Consider the following 16,792-nt stretch of genomic DNA (forward strand, 5'->3'; position numbering starts at 1 on the left):
ATATATTTATCCTTGTCCTCTCTGTTCAAAAAAGCCTTTTAAATACTCAGAATTCTTAGAAAGTGGAATGTATATTCATGGGTGTGTATTTTAGAGCTCTTCATCTGCAAACTAATTAAGGAATCGAATTTCGTAATATCCCCAAAGTAACAAGGTACCCAAACCAAACATGTAGGGAGAAATGGAAAGCTTGTTTTCTCTCTAGAATCACCGAGGACAGGCAGATATGAAGGAGGCAGAGGAAGGTGGAGGAAGAGAGAAAGAAGTAAATCAGGAGCTATAGGAAGGGAAACACAACTTAAAACTAAAATACAGAGGAGAAAATAAAACATTCCACTCATCTACTTTTTTAGAGAACAAGAAACACAAAACCATTCAATAAATATAACAAACCATAAAACACCTTCTGTTATAAATGATAACCAGTTGAGGAAGGGTGTGAGGGTGGAGGAAAGAAGGAAGGCTAAAAGGGAAGATGTGGAGAGCAGTCCAACAGACCATGAAGGGAGGACCTTCAGTAGTTTTGAAGGTATACTGAGCCCCAGAAGGGCTTGATGAGTGTGCACAGAACATCCACTGTTCCCCTGTGCAGTGGCTGTCAGAGCAACTTGGGCTACTTCTTGTCACTATTCTGTGAAATGTTGATGAGCTTTTTGGGAATTTTACCCGGATTTGTTATTTGGTAAGACATTTCATTGTCACTAGGACATAACTTGAAGAAAAACTGGATATTGTTGAGATGGGGGTGGGGGAAGACTCTGAATGACTGGACAAGTGCTGGTTCCAACATCACCTTCATGCTTTGTGAATGAGGCAACCTTACTCTCTCAAAGAACAAAGAAAAAGCAATCTGACAGCTTTTGAGGGCCAAAAGAAGCTTCAGGCAACATTAGTAAATTGACCCACAGCACTGAAGTTGCAAAGGCAAAAAAAAAAATGACTTAGGTTTTATAAATTAAAACATATAAACCCTCCAGAATTCCATGGTGGTGGGGAATAAACCTTTCTTTCAGAAATAAACTTTTAAGTTTGAAAGGAAAGAAGAAAATCTGTTTCTGAAAGCAAAAAGAACTATTTCAAACACTAAGCACAGTTCTTCCATGTCTCTTTAACTCTTCAAATTTCCACTGTGACTTCTGAAGATGGCCAGAGAAGATATACTCCAGAATACCAGCAAAAGAGAAAATGAGAAACCCTCTAGGTCCCTGGGGTAAGAAAAAAAAATGATCTCAGAAGATATTTACCTCTGGCCACATTAAATTAAGCCAAGGACCAATCTAGAGTTTCTACCCATCTGGGGAAACAAAGTCTGTTTTCCAAACTAGTCATGATATTATTAGCCATCCACCAGATATCTTGTAGGCTCTCTCTAAACCATTCATTCTCACTTTATTATTCCCATTAATTCTCTAATTCTCTCCCCCTTCCAAACTCTCTGAGTCTCTCTCTCCTTCCTCTTACACTATCCCTTCCTCTCTCACTCCCTCATACATTTCTTCTGTATAGGTCTCTGAGGCCACATCAGTGAATGAATAGTTGAAGAACAGCACAAACCTGAGAAATCAAAACAACATTGATCTGTTATATGCTAGACTCTCTCTACTTAGTGCTGCAAGGTTCTTACCCACAATGAGTTTACACTTGAAAGGAGCCCTTCTCAAACTTTAACATGCTCACAAATCACCTGAGATCTTGTAAAAAAAAAAAATACCAATTCTGATAGGTCTGTGATGGGGCCTGAGAGTCTGCATTTCTTATAATATCCCTGGTGATTCTAATGCTGATGGTCCAGGGGCCACATTTTTTATATATTTTATTGATTTTTACAGAGAGGAAGAGAGAGGGATAGAGAATCAGAAACATCAATGACAGAGAAACAGTGATCAGCTGCCTCCTGCACACCCCCAACTGGGGATGTGCCTGCAACCAAGGTACATGCCCTTGACCGGAATCGAACCTGGGACCCTTCAGTCCGCAGGCCGACGCTCTATAAGGGGCCACATTTTAAGAACCAAGGCTCTAGTAAGAAGAAAAACATCAAATACATAATTACAAGAGCAAGCGAGAATCAAGGCCATGGAAGATGTACAGTGATAGCAGGGTTCAAAGGGGTAAATGATCACATCTAGTCATGGAGAATCATGAAGTGATTCATGGTGAAAATGGCATTGCACTGGCACCTTGAAAGATGAGTAAGACTGCAGCAGGCACAGATGAGAGGAAGACAGTCAGGTGGTCTATAAGCAAAGGCTTGGAGGCACACAACTACAGTGTCCTTTCAGTAATGAGGTTTCAAGTCTGGGTACCAGACAGAGATGCTATTACCACAAATGCAGAATGTTGGAGAGAAGCAGATTTGTGCAAGTAGGAAAAGAAAATTATGGATTAATTTTTGTCTCTGTTGAAAGTGAAGTACTGACAGGACTCCTGGATAGAGACAGCCAGCAAGCAACTGGGAAATACTGAACTGGAAAGCAAGGAAGAGGTCAGGCTGGAAAGAGATGGGGGAATCGTTCAAACGGCAAAGATAATGAAGTCATGGGAATGGGTGTGGGAATGTACAGAGAGAGAAGAGAAAGGGCAAAGGACAAGCACTACTGAAACACTAGCTTCTAATAAGGGTTGGGATGAAGAGGGCAAACAAGCAAAGACAGATTCAGCTTTACAGTAGGAGGGGAACCCAGAGTAATGAATGTGACTAAAGTCAAAGAAGTGTGGGAATTTAAGTCAAATACTTTATATCCAGACCATTTTCCCTCCCCTCATAATCCAATACTGGAAAGAGCATGAACTATGGAATGAGACAAATCTGGAGGCAAATCCTGACTCTACCACTTACACCTTTGGGAAAGTAAACCTTTCATCAGTAAAATGGAGATAACACCACCTACCTTTCAGGTTTGCTAGGTAGATTAAATGAGAGATTAAATATAAAGCAACTTGCACATAGTAGACACTCCATAAATGGTAGTTTCCATGATCTTCTATTTGGCCCTTCCGAACTATCCCATAAACCTGAAAGGAACTTCAAAAAATATATTGGAGAACAAAGAGTTTCAAGCTTAAGTTGAATGAAAGTATAAACTCTGGTGAAGGCAACCTCTTAAATAACAGCAAGGAAATTAAAGAACCATTCATGCCAGAGAAACATAAAATTATACAAACCTCTCCTCACACTAACCAAAAAAAAAAAAAAAATCATTACATCTCCATAGACATTTAAGAAAAGTTCAGCCCAATTACATAAGTATTTCTAGTATTTGTTTGGAATCACGTTTCTGAGACTAGCCCGAAGGGCCCAGTCTGAAACACAACAGAGACCAGAGCTCCAAAAGCTACACACTGTTCAGAGTGAGAGAATGCTCTGCAAGGGGAGGGGAAAAGGACCTCCATGTTGGAATCAGGCACGTTGGTGGAACTCAGAACTTGCAGAAAGTTTATGAGTGCCTGCATAGTTTGTATGTAAGATATGTGAAATCAAGGTTTTCACGACAAAAATCTAAGTATGATTGTGAAAGACCACCCACTGCTAAGAGTAACAACAATTTTCAAACAGTTTAAATAACACATAATTATTAATTACTGCTATCAAAAATCATAGAAATCTGATCCCTTGATCCGAATGTATTTCTCTACATAGAAGTCTCTCCCCCACTATGTGTGTGTGTGTGTGTGTGTGTGGTAATATATTATCTTATTTGCAAAGTCTTGGACTGTGACAACATATACTTTCTCTTAATCAAGAGAATCCTTGAAGTCATTGGCAGTTTTTTTAATCATTAGATGTTGGCAAAATACATCTTAAGACATGTCACATGCGAAACCCTGGAAAACATCATCCACACCCATGACTTCCAACTTGAGCCTATATGCTGATGAATCCCAACTATGCTTCTCCTGAACTCTAGAAGAATATATACACTCTTTCCCAGGGAGCTCATCTATTCCCAGAGTTTCAATTACCATCTAGATGCTGATAATGGCCAAGTATGTATCTACAGTTCTGATGTCTCTATTCTGTGATCCAAAACGCAACCTCAACTACCTAGCAGACATTTCTGCCTCAATGATCAAAGGAACCCCTCAAACTCAACCTGTCCAAAATCAAACTAATTATTTCAACCCTTAAAAAATAGGTCCCTCTAGCCCTGGCTGGTGTGGCTCCATTGGCTGAGCATTGTCCCATGCACTGAAAGGTCACCTATTCTATTCTAGATCAGGGCACGTGTCCAGGTTGCAGTTCGGGATGCTTGTGGGAGGCAGCTGATCAACATTTCTCTCTTACACAGATATTTCTCTCTTTCGTTCTCTCTTCTCCCTCCCTCCTCTCCCTCTGCCCTCCTCTCTTTCTAAAAAAACCCCACAATAATACATTTTAAAAATAGGTTCATCTTATATCCATTCACTTATTCAACAAATGCATACTGAGCACTTATTATGTGCCATAGTCTCACCATCCAGAAAAACTAGAAGTTCTAGACTCTCCCTTCTGTCCTCATATCCAGTCACCAAGTTATTCTCTCAAATTAGTATTTTATTCTCCTATTTACTGCTCCACCTTTTCACCTGCATTACTAAAACTCGCTGTTACCACTCACTCTCCAGTCATCCTCTATACTGATTAACATTTTCTCTTCTTTAAATATTTTCATGGATCCTCATCATCCTTGGATACAGTATAAGGAAATACTTCAGTATTTTCTACCTATTTCTCTAGTTCATCTTTCCTCCATTTCCCCCACATCTATGCTCCAACCAATCCGAACTATTCCAGTCCAACAAATGTGTCATTTTATCTCTTAGCTTTGTACATTTGCACATACCTAGGCAAATTATGAATGTGATTAAGGGAACTAGGTACCCTTCCTCTACAGCTCAACAGCTCTCAGAACCCCCACAGGGTGCCTCACTCTATGGCAGCTCTCATATTACTGCCTCAATATCCATGGTTTTCCGTATTTAGCTCCCTCATTAGGCAGTGATTTTACCTTATTCATCAGCTCCTAGCTCTGTACCTGGCATAGAATCAGTGCTCAATAAATACTGGTTGAAGTAAAAAATGAATAAAAAACCTTTAAATATTTATGCAGAGACAGCATGCAAAGTTCACTATTAGTAGGTTCCTTTTCTGAGACTTCCCATGTTTTCCAAAATAGTTAAATGTAGTCCCTAACACAATCAGTCCATGAAACATAACCTGGAAAGGGCCTCTTGGGTCACATTCTCATTTCTATGGAGCTCAACATGAATTGCAGCCAGGACTAGAAGTAGTTTTCCAAAATGAGCCAAATTTACAATATGAATTGACCATCACTACTTTAATGAAGATCACATCTCTGTACTTAGGGAAATGATGAAACTTGATAAATGAGCAGTAACTCTATGATAGCAATGACAATTAGCTCTGCAATAATTTGGGACCAATCTTACCGAAAATTGTTTATTTGAGCTCTGAAAAGCTGTACCTCCTAGCTCTTCTAAGTGTAAGTTAGGCTTATTGTCTAGATTATTAAGGGTGTACAGATGTAGAAATATTATATGTGTATATGTATGACTGTATGTGGTGTGTGTGTGTGTGTGTGTGTGTGTGTGTGTGTGTGTGTGTTGGAACCAAACAAGTTGGTGGAATCCAGAACCTGCAGATATTTTATGAGTGGCTTCATTGTTTGTACCTAAGATATATGAAAGCAAGGCTTTCAGGACACAAATGTAAGGTATGATTGTGAAAGACCACCCACTGCTTAAAGTAACAATTAACAACTTTCAAACAGTTTAAATAGCACATAATTATTCATTGTTATCAAAATAATAGAAACATATATTTATACATATATAATCTATCAACATAAATATATAAAACATATCCAAACACTACATTTAGATAAAGCTTAAGCTAAAAATGTCAGTCTACTTAACACATCCTCCTCAAATTTCAGTTTTGGCAGAGGGGCAACAAGGCTCCCAGGGTGCAAGGGAATAGATAAAGAAGCTTTCACTCTACCGCTCCCTCCTCAGTCTCTGCTGAAGATCACCTTAGACAATGATGCATTCAGAGAATGTCATTCTCCAGGTATATGCCATTGTAGGATCTCGTTCAACACTGATCAACTCCTCTAGACTATGTCTTTACCTGTTTATTCTTACATTCATTCCAAACTTTATTAATAACTCTGTACAAGCCATTCTACTCACCAATCTAGAGGATCCAATAAATCAAACATGGCTTCTGCATTCAACAGGCATAGGGTCTGGCAGAGGCTATGAATAAGCTATATACTTAAAAAAACATGGCTATTAAGTAAGAAAAAAATACAGATAAAGTATTTCTGGGAACAAAATGCAATTGGGAGATGTCTCTGTATTATCTCCTCACACATGTAAATTTCCATATTTAAATATTTTCCAATCCCTTAGATCTGTCATGTGCCAGATAACTTTCTGATATATACCAGCGTAAAGGCTCTTAATATCCTTCTTGTGTCCATCACTCTAACTCTTTCTTCACCAGATTTCCCTCAGCTTCAATAATCCAAACCAAAATTTTACAAACAGCAATGGAGATTCATAGGATTCCACAATACATACTATAACTACTAGTATGCAGAGTGTGGGAGAAAGGGAACAGAACCATAACTAAGGAGGAAACTATCAAACAGAATTTTTATATTATTTTCAAATGAACATTGTCCCTTTCTTTTCTCTCTTTCCTACTTGGGCCTTTAGCTGAAAGAAATCCTAATGGGTCATCTCTAGCCAAGTAATTTAGTTTTATCAGCTGACTTTTAAAGTTGCCCTAATGCATACAAAAATTAAGAAAATTCTCAAGAAGCCCTTTATCCTACTCCAATAAAATTCCCATGGCTAAAAATCCACTTTAGGTTATGTCCTTTGAAATGTACATTTATGAGTTTTGATGTTATACGTAAGAAACACCAAACACTGAGGAATAATTTACATACATTCAGTATACGTTTCTGTAACTCACACCAAGTTGCATCATTTTCACAAACCTATAAATAAAGTGAAGATAAATATATGCATTTATGTATATGTGGATTTATTTTATCTTTAAACTACTCACTTCTTATTAAATCTAGCTAGTCTACTTTTTCTAGGGAGTTATAGTGTAGCCAAATGAACTAAACCAAAGTTCTTTATCAGGTACCTATAGACCATAAATGGATTTTTGACCTGAAAAAAAGTAGTCACTCTTTTAGAAACCTTAGTATATAAGTAAAAATAAATCAAGTACCTAAATATTGGTTTTATATAAATGTTATGTTCATAATACTGTTCTAACTCCATGTGCTAGGCACGAGGGTTTCAAAGATAAGCTACAACCCTTAACCTCAAGGAGATCACAGTCTAATAGGAACATTATGACCATGTACCTTGAAGCTGTCATAATCAGAATTTATAATTTTCCAGTAAAAACACCCATTTTCAAAAGGTAGACTCGAAAAAAAAAAACAATTAAAATTCTACTCTAGAAGTTTGCCTTATTCTGGATGTATAAGAAATAAATACACACTTCGTTGTGGACAGAAATTTTGAAAAATACAGAATATTCTCAAAATCATCACTACTGAGAAATGTACATCTTTCAACTTTCAGGGGGATGGATGGAATACAATGAGTAGAGGTTTCTTTTATAATGGCTTTATTGTCCTTGTCCCTTCTTATCGTCACTTTCACTTGTATTTTATCTCCCTTCCTATCAATTATTTATCAATATAAACCTATTAAGTATACTTCAAAGAGCTGAGTTGATTTATTAATTCAGTATATAAATACAATTTCAGCTACAAGCAGTAATTAACTGTTTGGAACACTAGCCATACATTTTTATCTTAACATTGACTCCCTTTTATTCATAAGGAAAAATACAAATTTTCAAGGCTCTATTCAGCTACATACAGACTCAACAGTGCCTCAAAAATGCCTTCTTTGTTAATCAATCTGGATTCATTTTTGTTTAAAAATGGCAGAAAGGTATTTCTAATCATTATCACTTGTATAATTGATCTTTAATTGGCCTAATTTGAAGAACAGAACTTGTGTATTCAACAAGGTATTCAAGTGAGACTATCATGCCCAAATGAGCATTTCACTCATACATATAGTATTTCAGAACACACATTTCTCTGCTGATATGCCCATCTTCACCTTGCTTTTTGAGTTGCATTCTCCCTGTCATTACATTTCAGAAAGTAAATTCTCATTGCTGTCTCTAAAGCAAGGCTGGGGCCCATGACTTGGATTCTATTTTCTGATGCTCATTTCTTAATGGAGTGCTAGGGGATCCTGTTTCAAACCATACCATTTGCTAAATATAGGCAGATGAGTGGGGGATTGTTCTGCCCACACTTTCCATTAGACGCTAGGTTACCAAAAAAATCAAACCCATTTACAAACTTGGCTAGGGCTGAATAGATGTTGGCTCCTAGTATGGTCTCTTGATTTGAGCCTGTGCACAAATTCTGATCCCAAGTTACAGAAATCCGTGAGGTACTTCAACAGGTCTGGGCATGTGTTATAGCTCAATTCCCAAATATGGTAATGTCAACATTAGCAAGAAAGGTCTAGCTGACATTAAATCAGAGAGTTTAATTTAAGAGATGTCTTACAATTTATGTGCTATAATAATTGTTGCTCTTTAATGATACTAAGCCAGTCATAACAACATTGCTAATTTCAATTTGTTCTTTGGGTACTCAATATTAATAAGCCCTGCCTGATAGTAAGAGTTGTGAGCTAATCGAAGTAAGCCTGAATCTGTCTCTAGTCAAAATAGAGGTTGTCTGAAAAGTTTGTCCACACACCCCAATAATATGCTACAAAAAAATCTGGACTTAGGCTTTTAAAATAGTAAAGTGACATATAGCTTAAGAAAGTACTTGAGAGTTCATAGAGAATACATAATGATCTAGAAATTATATTGTTAATTATTTACTAAATGCTCTATGGTACTGTTAACATTGGGTTCAACACTGCATCAAAAGCAGTGCTTTCCCTTTAAGAAGCTTATAATCTAAAACATACAAACAACCATATGCAGAAAAAAAGCTAGAGATCAGAGTAAAAGGAAGCATTCACAAAAATGTACAAATTCAGCATGCCAGAACTTTTCAGTTGAGCAATATGATCCCCAGCGAAATTCTTTCCAAATGATGTATCGTGTGCACAAGTTACAAGTGATTATCTTCAATTTTCTTGGAAATGAGCAATAAGATACCCCTTAAGACCCATGTTTTTGTATATGCATCAAACTCGAAAGTTGGCATGGTCATTGATAGTTGCCATTTAAGGAGAAAACATATTTTTCTGTCTTGTCTTATAGCAGACAAATCCAGGACTCTTTCCCCCCAGGTTGATAATAAGCAGCCTTTTTCTAGGCTACAGTGAACAGCCAACATTACAACTCTAAAGATGGAAGTAACAGAATGCTCAAAAATATTACATCAAAATACTGGATACAGCCTATCAGCCCATAAGGGGAAAAAATTGCAAAACTGACACCCTCCATGGCATCTAGCATCCATCAAAATCTTCTTATGCCTGTTTTGCCTAATGCTTACAAACGGAATTTCCTCCAAGAATTAAGAAAACTTTTTAAGATGGCGGTCCTATTAAGAGATTCCTCCCTATCTCCCTCTTCATCTCTTCAGTTCTTTTCCCTTCCCCAGGATGGCTATTGTGACCATTTCAGCCAATTTCCTGGAGGTATTTTCTAGCCCTTTTCACCCTATTTAATCCTACAAGTTTCCTGAGAGCCTGTTTACTTGTATGCTCGCTCCCCCCACTAGATTTCAAGTGCCTTGACAAAAGAGACTGTTTCTTACTCCTCTGATACCCCCAGCACCTAACACACAGCCTGTCTAGGAGCAGGCAGTCTTAGTGTCCTTTCAGGCCAAGGTGCTCCACTGATCATCAGCCATCTTTTCAATCAGATTGGGGCACCCCTCTAAGCACATATAGGCACCAATCATCAGGATTAATATAATAAATCTATTCAGACGATATTTGAAAAAATTCTCTAAACTGTTCCAAGTTAACAAACAATAATACAACTCTTTCAACGTTTTAACAAATCACCTGCTCACCCAAATGTTTAGTGCAATCTCAGAGGAGGGAAAAACCTCCCACACCTCACTTTCTCTCCCGGACATTAGGACCACTAACTGCTTCAAACTAATTGGGGAGCCACAGCTGGCAACCCAGATACAGTTGCTAGTTCTGACACTTTAAAAAACAACAACAAATACCAAACGTCCTCTTTGTTTCCAAAACGCCGATTTTTATCTTTATGTTGTTTCATCTGTTTTGAGACACTCCAAGTCGATTTTGGCTCTTAAAGGCTGCCTTTTACCCATTCGGGCATTTGGCCTTCTGCAATGGTTCTTGCACTTTACAAGGCCCTCTAAGGCAAGATTCCTCAATCTTTGGGGAGTTGCAACACTTCCACAGTTTGTTTGATTTTCTCATTCTCATCCTTCCCCTTCACCATCATCCCCCTACAAAAGTGGTGTATGGCATTCATAAAGTGAATTACAGTTGATTTTTGTTTAGAGGAATTTTTTTCAGACTTCTGTAACATTCCCTTGAGACAATTGGAAACATCATTGTCTGATTACTAACTCACTTTCCTTGTCTAAAATTGTATCCATTCTTGATTGCGCCTGTGGGTAGGTTAAGCAAAACAAAATAAACATCTAGACTTATGAGCTCATTGGCTTTTTTTCTGAATTTTTCTAAATTAAATAAGGGCAAAAGAGCTACACTGAAAGTCAGTTATATGGATTTTTCTGCCAAATGCTAACTCCGTGTGCCTGGTTTCCATCTGTGGTGCTTTCCAAGTTACAAATCCTTAAAAAGAAAAAAAAAAAAGGCTGGGGTATGAAAAGATCTATGGATTTCGGGGACATGCTATTAGAATCACTATCCTGTGCCTTTGAACACTAAAAGAAATGGGAACATGAGATTGCAAGGCTTTAGAGCAGCTTTGTGGAAATCTAGTGTAGTCCTTCAGCACCAGTGATTTATTTTTTAGGCTGGCTGATTTCAAATGCCATTTAGTTTCATCCATATTAGCATAAGAAATGTACCTTATCCACTCTAACCCAATTCTGCTAATGGCCAAAGTTAGCACTCAATTCCAAATGCTCCTCTTAAGTGAGACAGGACATTCTTGAGGATTTCTCCTTACTGTTACCCAATCTCATTTTATCTGGGACAAAGAAAGCTTTAATGCAGTTAAAACAGTGGAGCCAGTAAACTAAACATAGCTTAAAAACATAGATGGGGGAAATGAAAAGTGGCCATCATGATGGTTCGTAACTCAAATAATTTGCAGCTCTCTTTCAATTTCCAACCACTGATCGACAGCAGCAAATTACACATTTATTCACTTTGAAATTATGCACTTGCCATTCTATTTAGTCTGCCATTATTATCTCTACTCCGAAATACTGATGAGCTCTTTCCATACATGGACATTAGGATTTTCACCATGTTTTCCATACCTACAGTGACGATATTTGCTCAACTAAAATTCAGAACACATGGTCTTATGCCAGAACAAAGTACTGGAAATATGCACTGCCCCAGTAAATCCAGGATATATGGTAGCTGTATGGATATCACCATATTTGAATTTTGGCTTTGCTCCAAGGCAAGTCAGAACAGTGCCTGCCATGTATAAGGTACTCAACACTGCATATGTTAAATGGAAGTGAAGTAGGGTTTATATGGCAAAAACCCTTGGAAAGTGGTTTTTCCTATGGGGTTTGAGAAATACTAGTGGGAAATAATAAATTTACCAGTCCCTGTTGTTCTCTATAGTATGGCCATCCTTAGGCCCAGAGTAAGGGAGCTGGGAAGGAGGTGGGTGCAGGCCAAATCTCATACACACAGTGTGTGGGCCCTCCCAATACTTTTATACAGATGCTGCAAAGAGGCAGGCAGCCAGAGAGCTGGGGGAGGGGAAGGGAGGAGGAGTGAAAGCCTGAGTGTGTGTAGAGGGGGTTGCTCAATCAGTATCTGCATTCCTTCTGGCCATTTTCTTCTTTTAAGCACAACCTTTACTCCCCGATTTCAAATCACCCATATTGTGGGGGCTCATCCTGTGAAGACCAATTTTTATATTATAACCATTTTATATTTTAAAGCCAGCATGTTCTCTGGCTTTAGCAATCTAATACCATAGCACTTTGAGGGGGAGAGAGATTCGCCTGTTGTTTCAGCTCTGTGGAACTGATTCATAGGTTGCCCCTTACAGCTCCTGCACACGCCCACGTGGTATGCTATTAACACTTAACAGTGGAAGAGGTAGTTCTACCCTTCCTTAGAGGGACTTCCTGCAAAGCAATATTTAACATATGCACAAATGCATTTCAGTCACCGAAAAGGGTGACCAATTACCTTTGCAACTAAACAGCATGCTCGCTCGGCTTTTTATCCACCTAAAGAAAAGGCCGAGGGCGCCGAGGGCGCGCTGGCTGCCTAGGTAACCTCCCGCTAGTGAACGCTGGCTGGCAGCGCCCACAGGGCGCGCATCACACTCACAACTTGGTCCAACCATCAGGCCTGCCTCTCTGACTTGTTGAGAGGCAAGAGCCAAGTTTGGGCGAGGGTGGCTCCCGGATCCCTCAAAAGCACAGGATCCGCGCTTCGCTACATGCATGGTTTGAGAAGAGACCCTGGAGGTTTGTGAATCTACCCGCCGTTTCTTCTGAGCGCACCTCTGCTAAATTAACCTGTTTGAAACCGACTCTTCTTGCCCTCATTGTCAGTGTAGCAATTTGTCCTAATGATATTCTAAGGTAGGCTTTTAGGATTGACCGCGGGACAGTCAATCACACAAGGCCATTAATATTCATCTGTTGACAGTGGCAGCCCTCAGCTAAGGTTAAAATATGCCCTTACAACGCGATCTGATAGTGTAGAACAAAAGGCAGGCGCTCTGAAACTTTCCTCCACCTAAAATCATCTCTTCTTCAGGGTCCAGCCTGTCAAAAAGGCTGATAAATTTGAGAGGGGGAGGAGTTATATCATCTTTGGACTCCTGCTCCCGGGGCCAGCAGCACCATTTTTGAAGCGATTTTGCCAACCTAGAGAAGGGACGCTGTTTTGAGGAAAAGGCTCAGTCCTCATTTAGGAGACCATCACTCTCAAAAGTTTCCTTCTGTGTGTCTTTACCTACCACTGCAGATTTGGAGACGTCTCCTCAACTTTGTCTGCACTTGGGCCCACGAGCTCGGGAACCCAAGCTTCGGGAGGGAGGGCCGGGGGCAGGTTGGGGAAAGCATGGCCGGAGCCTCGGTCCAGCTTTGGCTGAAATTTTGGCATGGACGTGCGGGGGAGCGTGGCAAATTCTCAAGGCACCGGTTTGGATATGAGGCGCCAGTTCCCAGAGGCCCTGGGAGCCAGCTCCCACCTTCCCGCCCTCCCCAAAAAATGGGCGCTCCGGAAAAGGCCATCACTGCCACCGCCGATCCTCCCACTAGCACCTTCCCTGACAGCAGAGCGAGTACAGGGAATGCGGCCACGGTCCACACACTCTCTTCTCTCTCCTCGGGAGACCTGGTCTGCCCTGGGCACAACGAGCACCCCCAGGTGCCCAGCGGCAGGGCTCACGACCACGGCCCCGCGGGGCTAGAGCACTCGGGGTACCGCCACCACGCGCTCCCGGGCTCTATGCTGGGCGCGGGGAAAGCTTAAGGGGCTCCTCCTCACCTGGTACGGGGGTTTCAGGCACCCACTTGAGTCCGGGCTGCAGTCTCTGGAAAAAGGAGCGAACCTGGTGACAGGTGGCGTCTGGTGGCGGCGGTGGAGGCTGCGCCTGTCCCGGGAAGTCCAAGTTGAGCAGCATCGCCGCCACGAAGCACGCGGTGCGCACGGTCCCTGCCATCCTGCTGGGCGGGGAGCGCGGGGAGCGCGGGAGAGCGGCGGCGGGGACCAGAGCAGTCCCAGAAGCAGCAAGCCTAGCAGCGGCTGCAGGAGCGGGAGACGTGCCGTTACCCAGCCGCTGCAAAAGTTTCCTCGCAGCTACCTGGGCACTGAGCGAGGGCGGGAACGCTTGGCTGCACAGGCGGGGCGGAGCCGCCGAGGAGGGGCGGGGCGAGGAGGGACCAGGCGGGGCGGGGCGGGGCGGAGCGAGGCCAACTGCGCGGCCAAGGAGCGATGGCGATCCTGCGGGTGTGAGGCGCCGGGCTGCGGGGACTGTTTGAGCCCCGCGGCGCCGGGATCCACTAGGGCTGCACGAGAGGAGGGCGCTGAGCGAGTGCGATCGCTCCTGGCCGCCCGGCCCCGCTGCCCGGTTCGCCGCCGTTCCACACAGGGCGTTCTGGCACAACTACTGCAGAGGGGCTGCGGGCTCCGGCGTGCTGATTGGCTTCCCTGCAGCCGTCCCCTCTGACTGGCTCTGGGAGAAGTTCCCCAGCCTTACTCCTCCTTCCGCCGCTCATTGGCCTACCGCCGGGAGGGCTTTTCTCTTTCAGATTTTTGCAATATCTCCATCCTTCCTGGCTTAAGTGCCCCTCTCTGCTTTGCCACAGGTCTCTTTCCAGCCTGGTCCAGCTTGTCTCTGGCCACCAGAGCCACACAAGGTCTTCCTCCTCTGCACTAAATCCACCCCCTCTTCCTGATCTCCAAGGAGCTTCCCTCGATACGTTTTCCCATCGCAGCTATGGCTGGGTTCACAAACCCGACCTACAAATAGTCACAAACCATGGCAACTGGGGCTCGTTGGCGGGTTCACAGCCTGCCTCATCTTTGAATACTGTACCTAAAAAGTCTGAAAGCCTGTGAGACTTACTAGGTTTGATTCAATAAAACCACACAAAGTCAGAGTAAGCATATGATCCCAGGATGTTAAAAGAATCTGTCTCCTGCAAGACAGTTCCAGGTGATCCTTCGTGAAGTAAAGCATAACTGGTGACAGCAAAATAACCTGGGGCTTAATGCCAGCCCAACTCATTAGAAAATCATTTACACAGCAAATTCAGTGAGCCAGAGCTAGCTTGTTTCATAAGTGGAATCGAAGGCTGAAATGTCTCCTACACCCAACTCTCCATGTCTGCTGCTTAAATTTCACCATTAGAAATCCAGTTCTTTAAAAAGCAAATACTTCTCACAGGAGGAATGCATTTAGCCATTACTTACATGCTCCTAAGTAGGGATCTTTAACCCGTGTATTCTTTTTTGTAACACACACGCACACACACACACACACACACACACACACACACACACCTCTTAGCACCTAAGTAGAAACTCAGTATTTGTATAATGAAATGACTTGACACCTCAGTGTGAATTCATTTATCATCTGATTGTGTTGTTTCTGATCTAGGTGAGAGTAGGTTTTAATAAGCAAAGAAAAAGGAGAGCCTCCACACCAGGAATTCTCCAGGAAGTGCTAGGTCAGGGGAGAGGAGGTCATTTAGCAGAGCTTGTGGTCTGAGAAAAGAGGCAAAGGAAGGGGAAGGTCGCTGAGGAGCTCATTTGTTCATTCATTTGTTCAATTGCAAATATTTGAACTCGTACTGTGTACCAGATACTGTGGGACACAAATAGACAATGGGGATACAAAGATTAACCTATGGTACCTGACTTCAAAGAGCTACAAGTCTAATGGGAAAGACAAGCAAACAGAAAAATGTTAACACAGCATGAGGTAAGTGCTAACACAGAGGTAAAGGCAGAGTTCTAAAGGGGCGAGAGGGAGGGTCTGAGAAAGCTTCCCAGAAGAGATGGTGTCCTAATTCAGGCTTGAAAGTCCAGCAGGAGTTGAGGTGAGAAAAGAAGATGGGAAGAAGGGTGCCAAGGGAAAAGAAGCAGCATGAACAAAGACTGAGAGGACAGAGCCTGGTATGGCCCAGTTGGAAGGTAGCAGGATTCAGGCTGGAGATTTAGAACAGCCAAAGCAGCAGTGGTGAGCAAGTGCCAGATGATGCAGAGTTTTAAAGTCATGGGAAGGAGGCTAGGGAACCATTTAGGGCCTTGGTCGGCAAACTGCGGCTCGCGAGCCACATGCGGCTCTTTGGCCCCTTGAGTGTGGCTCTTCCTAAGCCTTAGGAGTACCCTAATTAAGTTAATAACAATGTACCTACCTATATAGTTTAAGTTTTAAAAATTTGGCTCTCAAAAAGAAATTTCAATCATTGTACTGTTGATATTTGGCTCTGTTGACTAATGAGTTTGCCAACCACTGATTTAGGGACATTTTAAGTAGAGGAGTGGCGTGATCATATTTGCCTTATTAAAAGATCTCTCCAGCAACATTGTGGTGAATGGCTTGGGGAAGGAAGCAAGTTGAAAGCTGGTTAAGAGACTATGAAAATAATCCAGACAAGAAATGAGAAAAGCTGTGCCAGAGAAGATTTGGAAGGGGGAAATACTACCAGCAATATTTAGGAGATAGAATTAAAAGGGCCTAGTGACCTAGTGGATGTGGGGGATGGGAGAGGAGTCAAGGACGAAGGGCTCATTTCATTCTTTTTTCAACAAACATTTGAGTGCTGCCTATGTATCTGGCATTCTTCTCCTACTTCATAATTTTGCCTGGGGCTAGCCCTGCTCCTGCATTGAACATTTGACAAATGACATATCCACTTTAAAAGAAACACCAATTAAGAGTCATAATTTGGCTGGTGAGTTTGATATGTTCCACCTGTGGAGCCCTGCGACCAAAGGGCGGATTGGAAGGCAAGCATTGATTGAATTTCATGACCCCACAGAGGAAGACATGACCTCCCATAAATTCATGATCTTCCAGAGTTCATGCAACTAA

General features: G+C 41.8%; 1 protein-coding gene across 1 annotated transcript in view; it reads right to left on the reverse strand.

The window, feature by feature from the left end:
* Window positions 1-14,321, reverse strand: part of GPC3 (glypican 3) — a 407,972-nt gene extending 393,651 nt beyond the window's left edge. Inside the window, exon 1 of the mRNA XM_081081149.1 lies at window positions 13,735-14,321. Within this exon, the coding sequence (XP_080937275.1) occupies window positions 13,735-13,909 (175 nt within the window). The 5' untranslated portion in view covers window positions 13,910-14,321. The remainder of the gene's footprint in view (window positions 1-13,734) is intronic.
* Window positions 14,322-16,792: the final 2,471 nt, after the last annotated feature.

The sequence above is a fragment of the Myotis nattereri genome (assembly GCF_964212035.1).
Source record: "Myotis nattereri genome assembly, chromosome: X".
NCBI lineage: Eukaryota > Metazoa > Chordata > Mammalia > Chiroptera > Vespertilionidae > Myotis > Myotis nattereri.